The sequence below is a fragment of the Garra rufa genome, chromosome 24, assembly GCF_049309525.1.
Source record: "Garra rufa chromosome 24, GarRuf1.0, whole genome shotgun sequence".
In the NCBI taxonomy this organism is placed as follows: domain Eukaryota; kingdom Metazoa; phylum Chordata; class Actinopteri; order Cypriniformes; family Cyprinidae; genus Garra; species Garra rufa.
In genome coordinates this window covers 14,201,666-14,221,534 of record NC_133384.1, presented here as the reverse complement: position 1 = coordinate 14,221,534, position 19,869 = coordinate 14,201,666, and the positions used below count along the sequence as shown (strand labels likewise).

Sequence of the window (19,869 nt, the reverse complement as noted above, 5' to 3'; positions counted from 1 at the left end):
GATCCATCAGAAATCATTCTAATATTCTGATTTGCTGCTCAAAAAAACATGTATTATTATTATTATGTTGAAAACAGCTGAGTAGAGTTGTGTTCAGGTTTCTTTGATGAATAGAAGGTTCAGAACAGCATTTATCTGAAATAGAAATATTTTGTAATATTATAAATGTCTTTATCATCACTTCTGATCAATTTGAAGCATTCCTGCTAAATAAAAGTGTTAACTGTTTTACACATTGATGATAATAATGATAAATGTTTCTTGAGCAGCAAATTAGCATATTAGAATTATTTCTAAAGGCTCATGTGACACTGAAGACTAGAGTAATGATGCTGAAAATTTAGTTTTGATAAACATTAAAAATCTTTCTGTTCAAAAACTTTTGACTGGTAGCATAAACTTAACACCTATCTTACTAACTATTCATAAGCAGCAAATTAGGAGTTTATTTAGGCAGAGTCGTATTTAATAGTTAGTCAATAGTAAGAATAAAGCTAATTAGAGCTACAATATGTTCTCATCTAGATAAATAAATATGGATGTGCGTGTCATCCTGTCAGTTGTGTTTAATTCCTGGAAAAGAGCAATGCAGGATGCATCTATCCTTATACAAATGCACAAACACTCACACTCAGTGACCCGTCACAGGCAGATGTGTAATCAGACAGGTATGTAGACGTCTCATTCAAACACAGGGAGTGTGAGGGCAGAACTGAGCTTTGAAGGGAGCTCATTTGTGAGTCAGGAGCGTGCGTGTGTATTAAATTATAATTTTAGACTTCTTTCATGTCGATCGTGTCTTGCGGTTTTATTCAGTCTTTGTGTATCCTAGTTTGGGATGGGTTTGTTTTGGTGTTTGTGTGTGTGTTCTCACTTTGACTGATGTCGGGAATGCTCTGACAGGAACTAAAGCAAATGGGCCACTAAAACTAATCTCATCCTCTTTTACTGTCTCTCTCTCTCTCTCTTTCCTTATTCATCCCTGCCTCTCTTGTCCTCCTCCAGGGCATGTCTGTCTTTATAGACTATAGAAAAGGATATTCATCACCTAAGTTAAGACCCTGCACCCCTGCAGATACCTACTCCCACTAATTTCGAAGACTGAAGTTAAAGTTTCAAGGCTCATTACCTTTGCATTATTTTAACTGTTGTTTTCTTATTTATTTTGTACAATTGGGAACAGAATGAATAAATTATTTATTTAGGTTTATCATATAGCATTCAAATAGAGTATTTTGTTTCATTGTTTGCATTTAAACATTATATATAATTAAAAATATACATTATTTTTGTTTGTGTCATTTTATTTTCTACATCCAGCAACAAAATATATATATATATATTTTTTTTTTTTTTTTGGCATGAATGCATAATTTGGATCTATTTAATGCATTTATTTCACCCAAAGTACAGCAAAAACAGTAACATTTTAAAATAGTTGTACTATTTAAAATAATTGTTTTCTATTTGTTTAAAATGTAATTTATTCTTGTGATTTCAAAGCTGAATTTTTAGCATCATTACTCCAGTTACATGATCCTTCAGATATCATTCTAATATTCTGATTTGCTTATTATTATTATGTTTAAAACAGCTAGAGTATATTTTTTTCAGGTTTCATTGATTAATAGACAGTTCAGAATAACAGCATTTATATAAAATAGAAATCTTTTGTAACATTATAAATGTCTTTATCATCACTTTAGGTCATTTTAAAGCATCCTCGCTAAATAAAATTATTAATTTCTATCATTTCTTTCCCAAAAAATACGCTTTTGAATGGTATAAAGTTCAGATAAATGCTGATCTTTGAAACTTTCGATTCATTCTTTCTATTCTATTGAAAGTTTTTCTACAGAAATAAAAATCTTTTGTAACATTATAAATATGTCTTTATCATCACATCACTTTTGATCAATTTAAAGCATCGTCGCTAAATAAAAGTATTCATTTCTATCATTTCTTTGCCCAAAAATAAATAAATAAAAATATTGACTCCAAGCTTTTGAATGGTATAGTGTATAACGTATAAAAAAAAAAATAATAATAAAAAAAACTTTTTATTTGAGATACTGATCTTTGGATCTTTTTATTCATCAAAGAATCCTGAAAAAAAAACTTTTTTTTTTAATATTGATAATAAAAATTATAATACATTTTTTCTTGAACCGCAAATCAGCATATCAGCAGAATGATTTCTGAAGGATGGAGTGACACTAAAGACTGGAGAAATTATGCTGAAAATGTAGCTTTGATCACAGAAATAAGTTACATTTTCAAAATATATTAAAATAGAAAACAGTTATTTTAAACAGTAACAATTTTTCATTGCTGTACTTTAAAACAAATAAATGCAGGCTTGGTAAACTGAAGAGACTTTAAAAAACATAAAAAATCTTACTTCTCACAAACGTTTGACTGGTGGTGTATATTATCTTTCAGAATGAATATTTGTTTTTTGTTTCATTTTGAATTCTTAGTTTTCTTTTGTAATATTTTACCTTATTTTATTGTCATTAATAGTTTAAGCCACATTTATAATCTCAATTATTTTATTTTATTTATTCTTTTTAAAATGTCTTTTCTTTTTTTCTAAACCACATTCATAACCTCACACTTACCTTAATGAACTGCCATAACCTGTCTGGTCTGAGATTTATTTCTACTTTGCACTGTGATTATGACACTTCATTTTTCACCTGTCGGCCAAGGATTGGCGCATGCGCTTGTGTTTGTTTGTAAGCGTGGATGGGTGTGTTTGTCACTGATTGACAGCGGAGAAACTGGCCATGTGTATGAACTTAGGGCAAGCGAAAGTAGGTCAGGCACACTGTTAGTAAACACTTCCACTCACACAGTTTACAGTTAACAGTCACAACCGCGTCAATCTGCATTTTCCAAAAACGCTGCCGATTTGTTTTACTCCTTTTAGATCAACAGTGACTAGCCTGGTGGTCTATTTTTATTTCTTTCTCACACGCACGCACACACTGTTTTATAGAAAGGCCACGGATTTGATGTTCCTCCCTGTTTCCACGGCTACACTATCACAAAGGACTCCAGCTGGCTGTGGAAAGAGAGAGAGAGCAAGGGACGGAGAGAAAGACGAACAGTGACCAGCCCCTTTCTAAACACACGGCAGCTGGGCCGAACTGTCATTCTGCACCCTGGCCTGCTTACACACATACACAAAAACACTCTCTGGCCCCTCCTTTGGCTTTATAGCGCTTTGTGTTTTTCTGATAATTCCCTTGGCATCTACTAGAGGGAGCCCAACGAACCTGTTTGAATGAGTTTTAGCGTTTTTGTCACTTCCAGCACACAAGCCCTCACACACTCCCATTGGTTTCCTCCGCGTCCAGCCGTCAACATGCCCAGAGGTGCGTTCAATCTCCCCTCCTAATGAAGCATGAGGCCGAAAGGGGAGTTTCTCTAAGCAGGGGCCGAAAAGAAGGGATGAATGGATGATAGAGGGGGGCAGTGAAGGAGTGGAGAGGGGGTTGAGCAGAGGCCGTCTTTGATATGGCGCTGGCCCGGGCGGGGGGTAGTGTGTTTTTTAGCCAGGAGATTCACCATTCACACTCCTCTGTCGGTCGCTCGTTTGAAGCGCCTTCACAAAGAGGAGTTTGTGGGCCGGGGGCCAAAAGGGGTTTTGTCATTCACAGAGTCCCTCTCCTCCTCCTCCTCTTTAACCACTCGCTCATTCTTTCGCTCTTTTGAAATGAGAAATGCTTTATCGGCCAAGAACGCAGCCAATTAATGTTCAACCAACAGGCCCGAATTGCTACTAAAATACAGTGTTGAAGGGTCATTCTACTAAAATGTCTACTTTTGGTATGGCAAGATGTCTTAAAATTGGTTTATTTTTCTAACATTTAAACTTTTACTTTTAAACATTTAAACCACATTATTAGTTTACCTTTTGGTTTTATGAAAACATATAAATGACAGCTTAATGGTGTTTAAAAAAATCTTTATGAGCAATTATTTAAAGACCACATGTACCATTTTTTGTCACTGGTGTTACCTTCTTTGGCAATATTAAAGTTTTTTTATGAAATATTATTTCTCGGTTTTTTTTAGCACATGTTGTCAGAGTTACAGAAAAATAATGAAAATGCAAGAAATAAGGAGATTTATTTAAAGAAACAGTTCACTTTCAGAACAGATGTATTTACCCCCTTGTCATCCAAGATGTTCATGTCTTACTTTCTTCAGTAGTAAAGAAATTGTGTTTTTTTGAAGAAAGCATTTCAGGATTTTTCTCCGTATAGTGAACTTCTGTGGTGCCCTGAGTTTGAACTTCCAAAATGCAGCTTCAGACAAACCCAAATATGGCTGTAAACGATCCCAGCCAAAAAAAAAAAGGGGTCTTATCAAGCAAAACATTCGGTTATTTAAAAAATTATATACAATTTAATGTTTTTAAGTATGATACAGAGTTATAGACAACTTCACAAATTATTATAGCCATTCTAATAACAGCCTAGATATTTTATCTAGCCTAATTTTTGTGCATTGGGGAGTCGCTCTCTAAACGTGGGGTATTAAAATAGCTTTTAAATGCGCGTAGCCTACGCGTTTTACTTTTGGTTTCGTTTTAAGGATTGCACGAAACTTTCGGCAGTGCATAGCATGCACTCTGCAATACAAGAGATTACTTTAACAAACCATTTGAAAGTCGGAGGACACCAAAAGGATTTTGAAAAGCGTGTCCCCAGTGGAAAATACTCCCCTTCGTGAGTGGAACTCGGCCGCTGAGTTATCATCTGATGTGAATGAATGCCGCGTTGTACAGAACCTTTTTACTGTCCACAATCAAAAATCGTCATACCACACACCCCTAATTGCAATGCAATTTGTGCAAATCCGGAACAAAGGTTTCAGAAAAAAAAAAACGTTCGGTTCCAAGTTCAGCGGTGCGCATTGTCAGAAGACGGCTAATATCTCAAATCTTCATTAAATTAACAATAAAGATTATGTTTAAATGGTTATGTAATGTTGGAGAGAACGGTGAACGCATCAGCTCTCAGCAGTCGTTAGGTTAGCGAAAGTTTTGTAAAGAAATTAAACTAGGTCGCACCACAACAATTTCTTGCACTTGCACAAATGCTCCCAAATATAATTTGAGGTTGTGCAGATTAAATTTTGGGAGCATAAACGGTGGCAATTTTGATTCCTGTACAGTTCTTTTTAGGCAAAAGTTCAGCACTGCTGTCATTTTCTCCCTTCATACTCCTGCCGTATTTATTTTTCATTCTCTGCTCTGAGCCACCGGGTTCACCTGTTTGCCCGTTCTAGCCAATAGCATTATAGAACCTACTTGGGAGGCGGGTATAAAGATAGTAAGCCCCCATCTGTTTGGTCAAATGAGGACAACCTATGCATGCAACGCACAAATGTTTGGCACATAAATTAAATGTAAATTATCGCAACTCTCTGCGATACTGATATCGCGTATACTAATATCGCGATAACGATAATTTTTCGATATATCGTGCAGCCCTAGTTCAAACTCAGGGCACCATTGAAGTCCTTTTACAATGTTTTCCTCAGAAAACATAATTTCCTTACAACTGAAGAAAGAAAGACATCTTGGATGACAAGGGGGTGAGTACATTATCTGTACATTTTTGTTCTAAAAAATGAACTTCTCCTTTAATGTGACAGAAATGAAAACACAGTAACACCAGTGACACAATGAATCACCAGTGACATACATAAGACCTGATATACTGATTTTCACTGTTGTTAGCCATAAGGAAGGTAATACCAGTGATGGTAACACCAGTGACAAATGAAAAATGCATTTTACTGCTGCAAGGTAACAAACCTGTAGTCAATCAAGGTATACTCACTAAATTAAGTAAGTCATGTGTCATTTACATTATATGTTTGATAGTTATGAATACATTATTGTATTTTAAATGGTAGAAAAACCTGTTTTTTAACCTCAAAATAAAGCGCTTTCACTCTGTACGTGGCTGTGGGGACTTGCAGTTTTGTGCTGCTTTGAATTCTATATAATTAATTTAAAAACAAATATTGGCACATTAATGACTCAAGAAGTGTTTTGAAGTGCTCCAGTCAAATTGCAAGTTCACAAATCATTTAATTTGGAACAGGTTCGTGAATCATTTAGCAAATTGCATAATTCAAATCGAATGATTCGCTATACACAAATTGAAGTCCCGATCTAAATCAAATTCAGATTGAGAATTCAGAGCGTGGATCGCAAAACGTTTGATCTAGATCAGAACGGGTATATGAATTAATTAACAAACTGAATAATTCAAATCGAATGATTTGGGATATGCGAATTAAAGCCCAGATTTAAATCAGATTCAGATCAAGACTTCAGAGCGTGGATTGTGAATCATTTTATTCAGGTCAGGACTTCGGTGCGCGTATCACAAATAATTTCATTTAGACCGGAATGGGTTCTTAAATCATTTACCAAATTGAATAATTCAAATAGAATGTTTTGCGATACACGGATTGAAGTCCCAATCTAAATCAAATTCAGATCGAGACTTTAGAGCGTGGATCGCAAATCATTTGATTCAGATCAGGACTTCGGCATGCGAATCATGTATAATTTGATTTAGATCGGAAAGGATTTGTGAATCATTTAGCAAACTGAATAATTAAAATCGAATAATTTGCGATACGCGAATTGAATTCCCGATCTAAATCAAATTCAGAACGAGACTTCAGAGCGTGAATTGTGAATCATTTGATTCAGATTAGAACTTCGGAGCATGGATTGCAAATCATTTGATTCAGATCGGGACTTTGGTGTGGGTTTGCGAATCATTTGATTCAGATCAGGATTTCGAAGTGAATTCTTTTTTCTTATACACAAATTGAAGTCCTGGTCTAAATCAAATTCAGATTGAGACTTCAGAGTGTGGATCGCAAATCATTTGATTCAGGTCAGGACTTTGGAGCGCATATCACAAATCATTTGATTTAGATTGGAATGGGTTCGTGAATCATTTAGCAAATTGAATAATTCAAATCGAATGATTTGCGATACACAAATTGAAGTCCCGATCTAAATCAAATTCAGATTGAGACCGCAAATGGTTTGATTTAGATCAGAACTTCGGAGCATGGATTGCAAATCATTTGATTCAGATCGGGACTTTGGTGTGGGTTTGCGAATCATTTGTTTCAGATCAGGATTTCGGAGTGAATTTTTTTTTCTGATACACAAATTGAAGTCCCGGTCTAAATCAAATTCAGATTGAGACTTTAGAGTGTGGATCGCAAATCATTTGATTCAGGTCAGGACTTTGGAGCGCATATCACGAATCATTTGAATTAGATTGGAACGGGTTTGTGAATCATTTAGCAAATTGAATAATTCAAATCGAATGATTTGCGATACACAAATTGAAGTCCCGATCTAAATCAAATTCAGATTGAGACCGCAAATGGTTTGATTTAGATCAGAACTTCGGAGCATGGATTGCGTATCATTTGATTCAGATCGGGACTTTGGTGTGGGTTTGAAAATCATTTGTTTCAGATCAGGATTTCGGAGCGATTTCGTGAATTTTTTTCTGGTACGCGAATGGAAGTCTTGATCAAAATAAAATTAGGATCGTGACTTCAGAGCATGGATTGCGAATCATTTGATTGAGGTCAGGACTTTGAAGCGCATATCATGAGTCATTTGATTTAGATTGGAACGGGTTTGTGAATCATTTAGCAAACTGAATAATTCAAATCGAATGATTTGCGATACGCAAATTGAAGTCCTGATCTTAGAGCATGGATCGCAAGTTATTTGATTCAGGTCAGGACTTTAGAGCACATATCACAAAGCATTTGATTTAGATCGGAACAAGTTTGTTAATCATTTAGCAAACTGAATAATTCAAAACGAGTGATTCATGGTTCGTGAATTGAAGTCCCGATCCTAATCAAATTCAGATCAGACTTCAAAGTGTGGATCGCAAATCATTTGATTTAGATAGGAACTTCGGAGCACGGATTGCAAATCATTTGATTCAGATCAGGACTTTGGTGTGGGTTTGCGAATCATTTGATTTAAATTGGAACAGGTTCGTGAATCATTTAGCTGAATCGAATGCTTTGCAATATGTGATTTAAAGTCCCAATTTAAATCAGATTCAGATCAAGACTTCAGAGTATGGATCGCAAATTATTTGATTCAGGTCAGGACTTTGGAGTGCATATCATGGATCATTTGATTTAGATTGTAATGGGTTTGTGAATCATTTGATTCAGATAGGGACTTTGGTGTGGCTTTGCGAATCATTTGTTTCAGATCAGGATTTCGGAGCGATTTCATGATTTTTTTTATTTCTGATACACGAATTGAGGTCCCGATATAAATAAAACTCAGATCGAGACTTCAGAGCATGGATGGCAAATCATTTGATTCAGGTCAGGACTTTGGAGCGCATATCACAAATCATTTAATTTAGTTCGGAACGGGTTTGTGAATCATTTAGCAAATTAAATAATTCAAATCGAATGATTTGCGATACGCGAATTGAAGTGCCGATCTAAATCAGATTCAGATCGAGACTTCAGAGCATGGATCGCAAATCATTTGATTTCGATCTGAACTTCGGAGCACAAATTCCAAATCATTTGATTCAGATCGGGACTTTGGTATGGGTTTGCGAATCATTTGATTTAGATCGGAATGCGTTCGTGAATCATTAAGCAAACTGAATAATGCAAATCAAATAATTTGCGATATGTGAATTAAAGTCCAGATTTAAATCAGCTTCAGATCAAGACTTCTGAGCATGTATTGCAAATCATTTGATTTAGATCAGAACTTTGGTGGATGAATCATAAATCATTTGATTCAGATCGGGACTTTGGTGTGGGTTTGCGAATCATTTGTTTAAGATAAGGATTTTGGAGCGATTTTACGAATCTTTTTTTGTTTTCATATTTTTTTTTCTTAAACAGAAGAAAACATCAAACTATTAATGCAGTACAGTTATAAAAAACAATTAAAAAAAGTAAATGAACAGTGGTTTTACTATAGTAAAACTTTGTAATACTTTGCATGTGGTTCACTTTGTTTTGCCATATTTTATTACTGTATTTTTGATTAAAGTCCTTGAAAAAAAAAAAAAAGTAGTGCTTGAAAAGTCCTTGAAAGTCCTATAATTTGATTTTAGAGTATCTGTACAAACCCTGTTTTTCACATCACTCTCTCTCAGATTTGATCTAAACCTTTTGGAGAGGTTAACTGCAATCCCCAAATTAGTTTTTGCATTTGTTTTCAGTAGCGCTCGGATTGTGTTAGACGAGCGGCAGATGTTAAGACCACTTTGTTGAGAGAAAGTTGGCCGAAAAGATTTTAGGGAGTTTTTCTTTCTCCGTTCCTGCCTGCTGGAGTTCAGGAATTCTGTATCACACTCCACTTCCCAACTGTTGGATAAACATGATGGCCTTGAGAGCGTGTGTGTGTGTGTGTGTGTGTGTGTGTGTGTGCGGTTTTGGAGGCGTGACGCTTCCATGATCCAAACATCAAAGTGTATCCGTGGAAACTGTGAGGTAGTCCGTAATGCCGCTAACATGGCATGACTTGTTTTTATTCCGTGCCTTTTTTTGTGCGTGCTTGCATGTAGGTGAAAATAAAGTCATTTGGGATGCGTCCTACACATCTGGTCCTAGAAAATATATCATACTGCGGTGGCCCATGTTATAAAAACAGTATTTTTAAGATGTTTCAGCCTCTAAAAAGACTTTGACAGCTCTCTGGCAACTGACTTCCAACTGACCTCACTGGCATGCCTTTGTGAGGACGGGGCATCTGCGTGTGTGTACTATTAGAAGGTTGAATAAATATATCTACTGTATGAGCTCAAATGTGCTTATTTTTATATTTAATTATATTTACAATACTGTTGGGGGCCTGTATGTTTTTTTTCCTGAAAGATATTAATACTTCTATTTGAGAGATTCTCAAGGTTTTTACAGTAGTGTATGATAAGATTAAAAATGCCAGATTGTTCCAGCTTGGAAAATCACATCTGACTGTAGTTTAAAGGGCTGTAGGTGGGTGGATGTTTTGGGCTGTTTGACCTATGGTTTGCCATTTGTCACAGAAAGAGAGAGCGGGCGAGAGAGGAAAGGCTTTAGAAATAAACCGCTGGACTGGGTGGGTCAGAGAACACACACATACACGTTTGACACATGACACAGGCTCATACACACAGGTGAGAACAAGCACACACAGTGCCCGGCTCGGGTGCCGTAATAGTTTAAAGAGAAAGCCTGGCCTACTTTCCACATGCACCGTGACCCAGTTTACATAGATTCAGACGCACAGAGTCACAAACCTGTTCCACATCCCTTCTGTGTGTGAGAGAGTTGTTAAAAGACAGCGCATGATCTTCTTACAGTTCTGTAATCTAAAACAGACACACTTTGGCACACACACTCTCGTACGCTCAGATGTCATAAAGCAAAAGAGAGATCTTCCGATCTAATCCGTTCCCTTCATGTGTTCAGGAGTAATGTGTGTGTGTGTGTGTGTGTGTGTGTGTGTGTGTGTGTGTGTGTGTGTGTGTGTGTGTGTGTGTGTGTGTGTGTGTGTGTGTGTGTGTGTTTGTGCGTGTGTCTGGGCTTGCACTAACCTGCTCCTGCCAAAAGCAGGAAATGAGGGAGCTGTAAGAAAATGGACTGCCACTGTTTAGTCTCCGAGCACGCACACACACACACACACACATACACACACACACGCACACACACACACAGTGTTTAGTCTTCTCCAGCAGCTGTGCTATTCTAAGCAACACAGGCAGGAAGAACACAGAGAGCAGAAATAGATGGATGATATTGGGACAATAATGCCAAACTCCTGCTGTAGTTTTACTCTGCAATACTTCACAGTAATCTACTCTTCTGCTTGTTTACGCTCTACTCAATTCTATTCTGTGATATTGTTCTTTGTTTCTATGCTTAACCTTTTTTTTTTACTTTTTTACTCTATGCAACTCTATTAAATTCAATTTTTTCTATTCTATTCAGCTTTATTCAAAACTTTTCTTGTCAGTTTGTTGATTCTACTCTAATCAAATGTATTCTTTTCCAGTCTACTGTAGTCAGTCTGTTCAGTTTGTTTACTCTAGTCCACTCTGCTCAGCTCTATTCTGTAATATTCTATTTTATGCAGTTCTACTCAAATCTTTTCTATTATTCTAGTTTATTCTGAACTTTATTTTGTTTCTTTTTTACATTGAATTGTTATATTCTAACTTGATGTTATATACCAGTCTATTCTATGCTATTTGTCATACTCAACTCTATTCAATTATATTTTTGTTCTATTCTTTATTCAAAACTTTTAATGTCAGTTTGTTTTATTCTATTCTAATCAAATGTATTATTTTCCAGTTTATTGTGGTATTCTGTTCTATTCAGTTTAAGTTTACTCTAGTCCACTCTGCTCAGCTCTATTCTGTAGTATTTTATTTGATTCAGTTCTACTCAAATCTTTTCTATTATTCTAGTTAACTGAACTTTATTTTGTTATTTTTATATTGAATTGATATATTCTAACTTGATGCTGTTATATACCAGTCTATTATATGCTGCTATTTGTCATACTCAACTCTATTCAATTCTATTTTAGTTCTGTTCTTTATTCAAAACTTCTCTTGTCAGTTTGTTTATTCTACTCTAGTCAAATGTATTCTTTTCCAGTCTGTTGTAGTCAGTCTGTTCAGTTTAAGTTTGATCTAGTCCACTCTGCTCAGCTCTATTCTGTAGTATTTTATTTCATTCAGTTCTTCTCAAATTTTTTCTATTATTCTAGTTAACTGAACTTTTTTTATATTGAATTGTTATATTATACTTGATTATACTTATACTTGATGCTGTTATATACCAGTCTATTATATGCTATTTGTCATACTCAACTCTATTTAATTCTATTTTAGTTCTATTCTTTATTCAAAACGTTTCTTGTCAGTTTGTTTTATTCTATTCTAATCAAAATTCTTTTCCAGTCTATTGTAGTATTCTATTCTATTCTATTCTATTCAGTTTAAGTTTACTGTAGTCCATTCTGCTCAGCTCTATTCTGTAGTATTCTATTTTTAGAGTATGTATTAGATTACTTGATTTTACTCTTTTCAACTTTATTCAATTCTATGTGGTTCTAATCACCATTTATCATTAGTATTATATGCCAATTTAAAATTATTCTACTTTAAGTTTAAAATTATTCTACTGTTTGTACCATATTCTGTTCAGCTCAACTCTATTATAGTATTTACTAGTATATACTAGTCCTATATCCATATCCAACTCAACTCTATTATAGTATACAGTATATTAGTTTACTTGATTCTACTCTTTTCAACTTTATTCAATTCTATTTTAGTTGTCCTTATTCTACTCTTTACTCTACTACTCTCTATGCAGTTCTAATCAACATTTATCTTATAGTTTACTGAATTCTATTCTGCTCATTTGTTTTATTATTGTTTTAGATTATATCCACTATTTTTACTGAATTCTATTCTGTTCTGCTTTACTGAATTATGTTCTGTAACTCTATTGTATTATATATATTTTTTACTGAATTCTATTTTGTTCTATTTTAACTTTATAGTATTATATGCCCATTTTAAATTATTCTTCTGTTTGTACCATATTTTATTCAAATCAACTTTATTATAGTATATATTAGTTTACATAATTCTACATTTCTCAACTTTATTTAATTCTATGTTAGTTGTCCTTATTTAACTGTTTATTCTACTACTTTCTGTGTGGTTCTAATCAACATTTATCTTCTAGTTTACTAAATTCTACTCTACTCAGTTGTTTTATTATAATGTTTTATATTGTATCCACTCTATTTTTTTACTGAATTCTATTTTGTTCTACTTAATTGAATTCTGTTCTGTTCTAATGCTAGTATTTTATGCCAATTGTAAATTATTCTACTGTAGCATAATTCTATTTAACTCAATTACAGTATATATTAGTATACTTGATTCTATTTTTCACAACTTTTTGCAGTTCTGTTTTAGTTGTCCTTATTTTATTCTTCATTCTACTACTTTCTATGTGGTTCTTATCAACATTTATATAGTTTACTGAATTCTACTCCACTCATATTATTTCTACTCTATTTCACTTTACTGAACTCTATTTTGTTCTACTTTATTGACTTATATTCTGTGCTAACTCTATAATATTATATTACGATTTTTAAATTATTATACTGTTTGTGTTCTTTTTGACTCAAGTCTGTTATATTATCTCAACTTTAGAACTTTACTTCTCAACTTTATTCAACTCTGTTACTATAAATACTATTATATTCCGCTGTACTCAACTATACTTTATTCTCTTCTACTCATTCTTGTTCTACTATTTTCTGATCTTCTGCTCTGCTCACGTCTTCTGTACTCTACTATATTTTACTCAATTCTGTTCTAATGTTAACTCTACTTTATTCTAATCTTCTCTGCTATATTTTATTTCAGTTTTTTTTGTTCAAATACTTAAAGTGAACTTTACATTCATTTTTTTAATTTTGTATCCCTTTTGAGTATTAATGTTGAGTATTAAATAAATACGCTAATTAATTGTGCAAATGTTCAATTAGTAACCATTTCACTTCCTCCTACTCCACAGTATCATCATGTATAACCACCTACAAGAAAACTCCGCCCCCAGTCCCGCCCAGGTCTACACCCACCAGACCATACATCTCTATAACAGCCCAGAGCAGCACAGAATCAGCACAAGATGCCTACAATGAGCTCACCGGTGCTGCTCCTGCTAATCGGGCCTTAGCAGCGGTCCAGTCGGGCCTCAGCAACTCCACAGAGAGCATCGATAGCATGAAGGCCCTGACAGCAGCCATCGAGGCAGCAAACGCTCAAGTCCACGGCCCAGCCAGCCAGCATGTGACCAACAGCACCATCACCTTCACCACAGCCACCGCCACCAGTAGCGTAACACACATCTCACAGGACGCTAAGAGAGATGCCCTCAGGAAGTGCCTGTCCATAGGGATACAGGTTGGCCACAAACACACACACACACGCACACACATCTGTGTTACCTATAAGGTTACAGATTGTATAAGCAATACCAAACATACAAAGAAAAACAGGAAACAGAGTGTTATGTGTCACCTTACAAGAAAAGACATAAACAACAGACGTTCATCTACTCATATATGTGACCCTGGACCACAAAACCAGTCTTAAGTCGCTGGGGTATATTTGTAGCAATAGCCAAAAATACATTGTATGGGTCAAAATTATTGATTTTTTTATGTCAAAAATCTTTAGGAAATTAAGTAAAGATCATGTTCCATGAAGATTTTTTGTAAAATTCCTACTGTAAACCTATCAAAATGTAATTTTTGATTAGTAATATGCATTGCTAAGAACTTAATTTGGACAACTTTAAAGGTGATTTTCTCAGTATTTTGATTTTTTCAGCCAGGTATTTTTTGTAGTATATAGGCCTACTGCGATTATCGAGTATGCTTGAAGATACAGTACACTAGCACCAGAAATTCTGGTAGGTTTTGAGACATAGCCATTATCAACGTTATATTCTTCGATTATTAAAGGAGAACTTCCAGAACAAAAAAGTACGAATAATTGGAAGAAGGGTCTTATCTAGCGAAATGCTTTTTAACCTCAATGCTCGTCTAGTCTAGCTCTGCATGTACTCTGTGTATTCCAGTTCAAGACAGGTAGGGTATGTAGAAAAACTCCCATCTCATTTTCTCCTCCAACTTCAAAATCATCCTGCATCGCTGTTTTTTGATCTTCTTTGCACGTTCACTTTGTAAACACTTGGTCAGTACTTCTGCAGCGATGTAGAACGATTTTGAAGTTGGAGGAGAACTGTCGTGAAACGGAAAACACAGAGTACATGCAAAGCTAGACAAGACAAGCATTTGAGGTTAAAAAGTATATAAATTGTCATATTTTTTTCCAAAATAACTGATTGTTTCAATACATAAGACCCTTCTTCCTTGACTGGGATCGTTTAAAACCATTTGAAGCTGCATTTAAACTGCATTTTGGAAGTTCACACTCGTGGGCACCATAGAAGTCCACTGAGTTGAGAAAATTCCTGAAATGTTTTCCTCAAAAACACAATTTTTTTACGACTGAAGAAAGAAAGAAATAAACATCTTGGATGAAAAGGGGGTGAGTAATGTATCTGTAAATTTTTGTTCTGGAAGTGAACTTCTCCTTTAAGTAGGTATAAATGTAGCATTCACTATGATGCCCAAATATGCTATCTAGGTAGACAGCATGACAACAATGATTGAGAATTTACACCCAGACTCCATAATGAATGTGTGTGTGTCTGTGTCTAGGTGGATGGTCCTGAGGAAACCGACCAATCAGAAGTGCACTGCAAGTTTCAGTCGGTCGGGATTCAAGTAGAGGAAGAGAGATGGTAAGATTATCTACACCCACTCACTCTCTCACACACACAGCCCTGCAGCATATTCCATCCTGTAACTTCCAACATGCGCTCATGCAAATAAGATAAAGTCACTCAAAACATTACAGATGTGAGGATAGTGACTATAAATGTTTCCGAAGAATGGAAGGTGCAATAGAGGTGAGAAAAGAAAGTGAAAGAGAGAGAGAGTTGTCATTTCAAGCACATGCTCCTGTGACAAAGACCCTCCCATTCTCTGTCTCTATTTCACACACACAGCTGTCCCTATCATGGTGGTTTGGACACTGGGGCCTCCTGAAAGGGTAAAGGAGTGGGAGGCAAAGAGACAGCTGCTCTGTGTGTGTATGCGGGTGTGTCTGTGTGTGCGTGCACGGCCATCTGTTGCTGCGCCCATTATGAAGCAGGCAGGCTGCTGGGTCACAGACATGGTCAAGTATCGACCCCCTGTCTCACTTCTCTCTCTCTCGCTTTCTTTTGCTTTCTCTGACTCACACACGTTTTAGATGTCACTGTTTTAGCACCCAGTGAGGAAGGGACATAACGACATGAGAAGGTAGAAGCCGCTATGTTCAGGCTCTGTGTGTTTCCCTTAAAGCTCTGCTATAGGACCAGCATCGTAAAATCACAGTCTCATAGCCAAAGTGCTGCTCAAGAGTACAGATCAAATGCCAGAACAAATATGTTACACTCACACACACATACTGTGTATAAACAGTTGTTCTACAGAAGGTCAGTCATGTTTAGAGTCAGTTGCACACTTCTAAAACCTAGTGAACTGTTTATGGAAGCATTCAAAGACATGTTTCCAACACTGGTACTTCTCAGACAACTCATTAGCCAGATTTAAAGACAGCATTGCATACAGTCAAACCAAAATTTATTCAGACACCTTCAACATTTCTCACATTATCACAGTTAATTCACTATAGTTTTGAAAGTGGTGATAAAATATGACAAGAACTTAAGAGTTAAACTGCGTCAGAACAAATTCATCTTCATAATGACCAATGAATTAGAGTCAAACCCAAATTTATTCAGACACCTTCAACATTTTTTCACATTATCACAGTTAATTCACTATAGATTTGAAAACTGTGATAAAATATGACAAGAACTTAAGAGTTAAACTGTGTCAGAACAAATTCATCTTGATAATTTCAGATAACTTTGATATAAAGTTATGTAACAAAACATGGCCAGGTCAAAGTGTCAAATTAAATTTTTGGTCCCAGATCTTTATCATTTTACTGGTAAAAATAAAGGTGCTTCATGATGCCATAGAAGAACCTTTTTTGTCTAAAAGGTTTCATAAAGAACCTTTAACATCTGAAGAACCTTTCTGTTTCACAAAAGGTTCTTTGTGGCAAAAGGTTCTTCAGATTATAAAAAAGTAAGAAAGAGATGGTTCTTTAAAGAACCTTTGACTAAATTGGTTCTTTTTGGAACCAAAAATGGTTCTTTATTTATTATTATATAATTTGTGCCTATAATATGTCTAAATAAAAAATCTAACTATAGTGCCCTGCACCCACTAGTAAAAAAATATCAAAAATTATGTGTCTAATTTTTGGTTTGACTGTATATTATTCATAACCAAAGGAATCCCATAATGCATTATTTATTCCAAAAATAAATTAGAAATGGAGTTATGAAAGTGTTAAGATTCAGTGCAAAAAAAGCAATTATTAGTCTTTAAAAATTGCCTATTAAAATATACTTGCATATGTTATGTAGTTTTATGCTAATTAAAGTATTGCACTGTTACACTAGCAACATGCTAACATCAAAATATTGGTTAGAAATATATTTCATTAAATACTGAAATGTATCAAAATTATTTTGTTTTAAAAAAGTCTATTTTACTCAGTATTGATGTATGCTATGCATTTTTATGCTTTGTAGAGTATTGAGTGGAACTAGCTAATGTTGAAACATTGTAAATATATTTCATTCAGTACTAAAAGGCATGAAAAATTTAGTATTTAACATTTGGGTCAATGCACGAAATTGGTGCCTTTTGCTGCCCTAAACAATAATAAAACATTTAATATGACAACAAATAAATGTGCAATTAAAAAACAAAACTATGTATGCTTTAATCATTATTACACCAAAAAAAAAAACTCACAGTCAATTAAATATTATTGGCTTATTAGACTATTTGTGTTGTTAGCTGTTAGCTAACATCAGAAATTGTGGTTATAATTTAGTTTTATTCAATAATGTTAGAATAATTCAGTTAAACTGGATTGTTTTACTATCATGTTTAAGTATTGTGTTGCTAATTTAGCAACATGCTAACATCAGTCTCTGCTTATGTAGATTGTTTCAGATTGTGTTTAAGATGCTGTTTCGTAGGAAGCTGCCTATAGACAGTACTCAGTGAGGGGGTTTACAAAGTTTTGGAATTGAACCAATATGTATGTGTACACATGTATATGAGGTTTTACTTGGTAGCTGCTAGCATTGAGGAGATGAGGGCAGCAGATTCCTAGACGGTGAGAGAGGGACACACATAGACACACACACATACACACACCCGCACAGGTCGCCGGTATTTGGACTTTGCTGAAGCATGCCTTTGTAACTGAGAGGGAATACAGCTGTAAAACACTGGCACACACACACGTGGCTCTCCTAGCACAGGTCTGCTCTTGTTTCCTGCTGAAGTCAGAGCCTTTGAACTGTACGTAGAGACTCCTTTAGCGCGTCATACTCTCTTTTCCTCCTCCTTAGTGCGGTAGGAACGAAGGAAATGAAGGAATGAGTCCCAAACCAATCACGTCTGGCTTCTTTTGCTCTGGGGAGGTGCACTTCAGCTGGTACTTAGACATATGTGATAATACAGAGTGTGCTGACAAACTGTTAAGCTCAGTACTTGTCATAGATAGACAGATTCTTGTCTGGTAGTAACAAAGTGAACTTCTGACACTGGTGTCTTCGGCGTCACACCCTTCAGAGGTTTCGGTTCTGTGGTGGTCTTAGTGGCTTTAACATGTGGGCCACCCCTGCTAGGATAAGCATCTTGAAAATGAATGTGTGTGGGTGTTCTCGTGTCTATTGATAGCTTTGGTTAATATGTAAAGCTCTGAGTCCACCATAGGATAGTTTCAGCCTCAAAACAGCACGCCCACTCTGTGCACAGACCATCTCATACATAAATGGAATATCCAGATTTAAGCTGATTGGCTGGCTGTGACATAATTTCCAGTAGTGGTACTTTGTTACTTGTGATTCCAGCGGATGTATGAAGTCAGGTTTTGATCATCATCATAAACAATGATGAAGTAATTAATACTTTCACTCATTTGGGAATATTGTTTTGTCATTTCTGTTTCTTGCCATTGCCATTTGTCATCTAATGCAATGAAATATATTCATTTTTTTATTTGTAGCTTAAGTGTACCTCAGGTTCAAATGTAAAAAGAATCTGCTCTGAAACAGTCTGCCATAGTTTCATTTAACTGTGAATATGAGAACCCCCCCCCCCCACACACACACACGCACACACACACACACACACACACACACACACACACACACACACACACACACACACACACACACAAACGCTTTCTTATGATATGATTTACAGAAGGCAATGATTACTACCATGTGAGCGGAACAAGAAATGAATACTCTCGCTTCTCTCTCTCTCTTTCTCTTGTGCCCTTTATTTGTCTCTCTTCCTCTCTACAGGAAGTAGTTAGCTGATATGAAACAGGCCTCTCTGACACACACACACACACCCCAACAATTTTAAATGGTCTTTAATAGGAAACAAATGGTTAAAAAGATATCAGAACTCAGTGTGTTTTTAAAGAGAACACACTGAAAACACTGATTGTTAAGTTCATGTTATAATGAAAGAAATCCTCACAATTCATGGCTTTTATGTGCCTTCATTCTTTGTGTCGTGCCTTCTGATAAGCCAAAATTCAAACGCTCAGATGCACAGACACACACACTGGCGACACACACTCGGGGTATGGTGAGAGATGTCAGTGTGCTTCAGTGCACCTGAATAGAGCAGGTGTCCTACCACTCCAATACACACACGCAGCAGGCAAACACAGAGTAGCTGATCTAAGCCAGATCGCTTTGATATGTTATCCCTCTCTATTCCTACAGGTGTGTGTGTGTCTGTGTGTTTGTTACACTTGTATTTAATATCACGGTCTACAGTTACCTAGAAGGAAATTTTAAGACAAAATTACAAGCCAATTACTGTATTATATTATATTATATTATATTATATTATATTATATTATATTATATTATATTATATTATATTACCTTTTAAAATTATTTAATAATTGGCAGTGGCTATTTAAATAACAGATGCTATTTACACTAAGTGCAAATAGTAAAGGATTCTATTTACAATGTATAAAAACAGCAGTAATAGCA

At 35.4% G+C, this 19,869-nt stretch overlaps 1 protein-coding gene across 1 annotated transcript in view; it reads left to right on the top strand.

Annotated features, from left to right (window-relative positions):
- The window catches only part of dlgap1b (discs, large (Drosophila) homolog-associated protein 1b), an 86,793-nt gene that overhangs the window by 56,973 nt on the left and 9,951 nt on the right, over positions 1 to 19,869 (top strand). The window contains exons 5-6 of the mRNA XM_073830880.1: positions 13,654 to 14,042; positions 15,368 to 15,450. Of these exons, the coding sequence (XP_073686981.1) occupies positions 13,654 to 14,042; positions 15,368 to 15,450 (472 nt within the window). The remainder of the gene's footprint in view (positions 1 to 13,653; positions 14,043 to 15,367; positions 15,451 to 19,869) is intronic.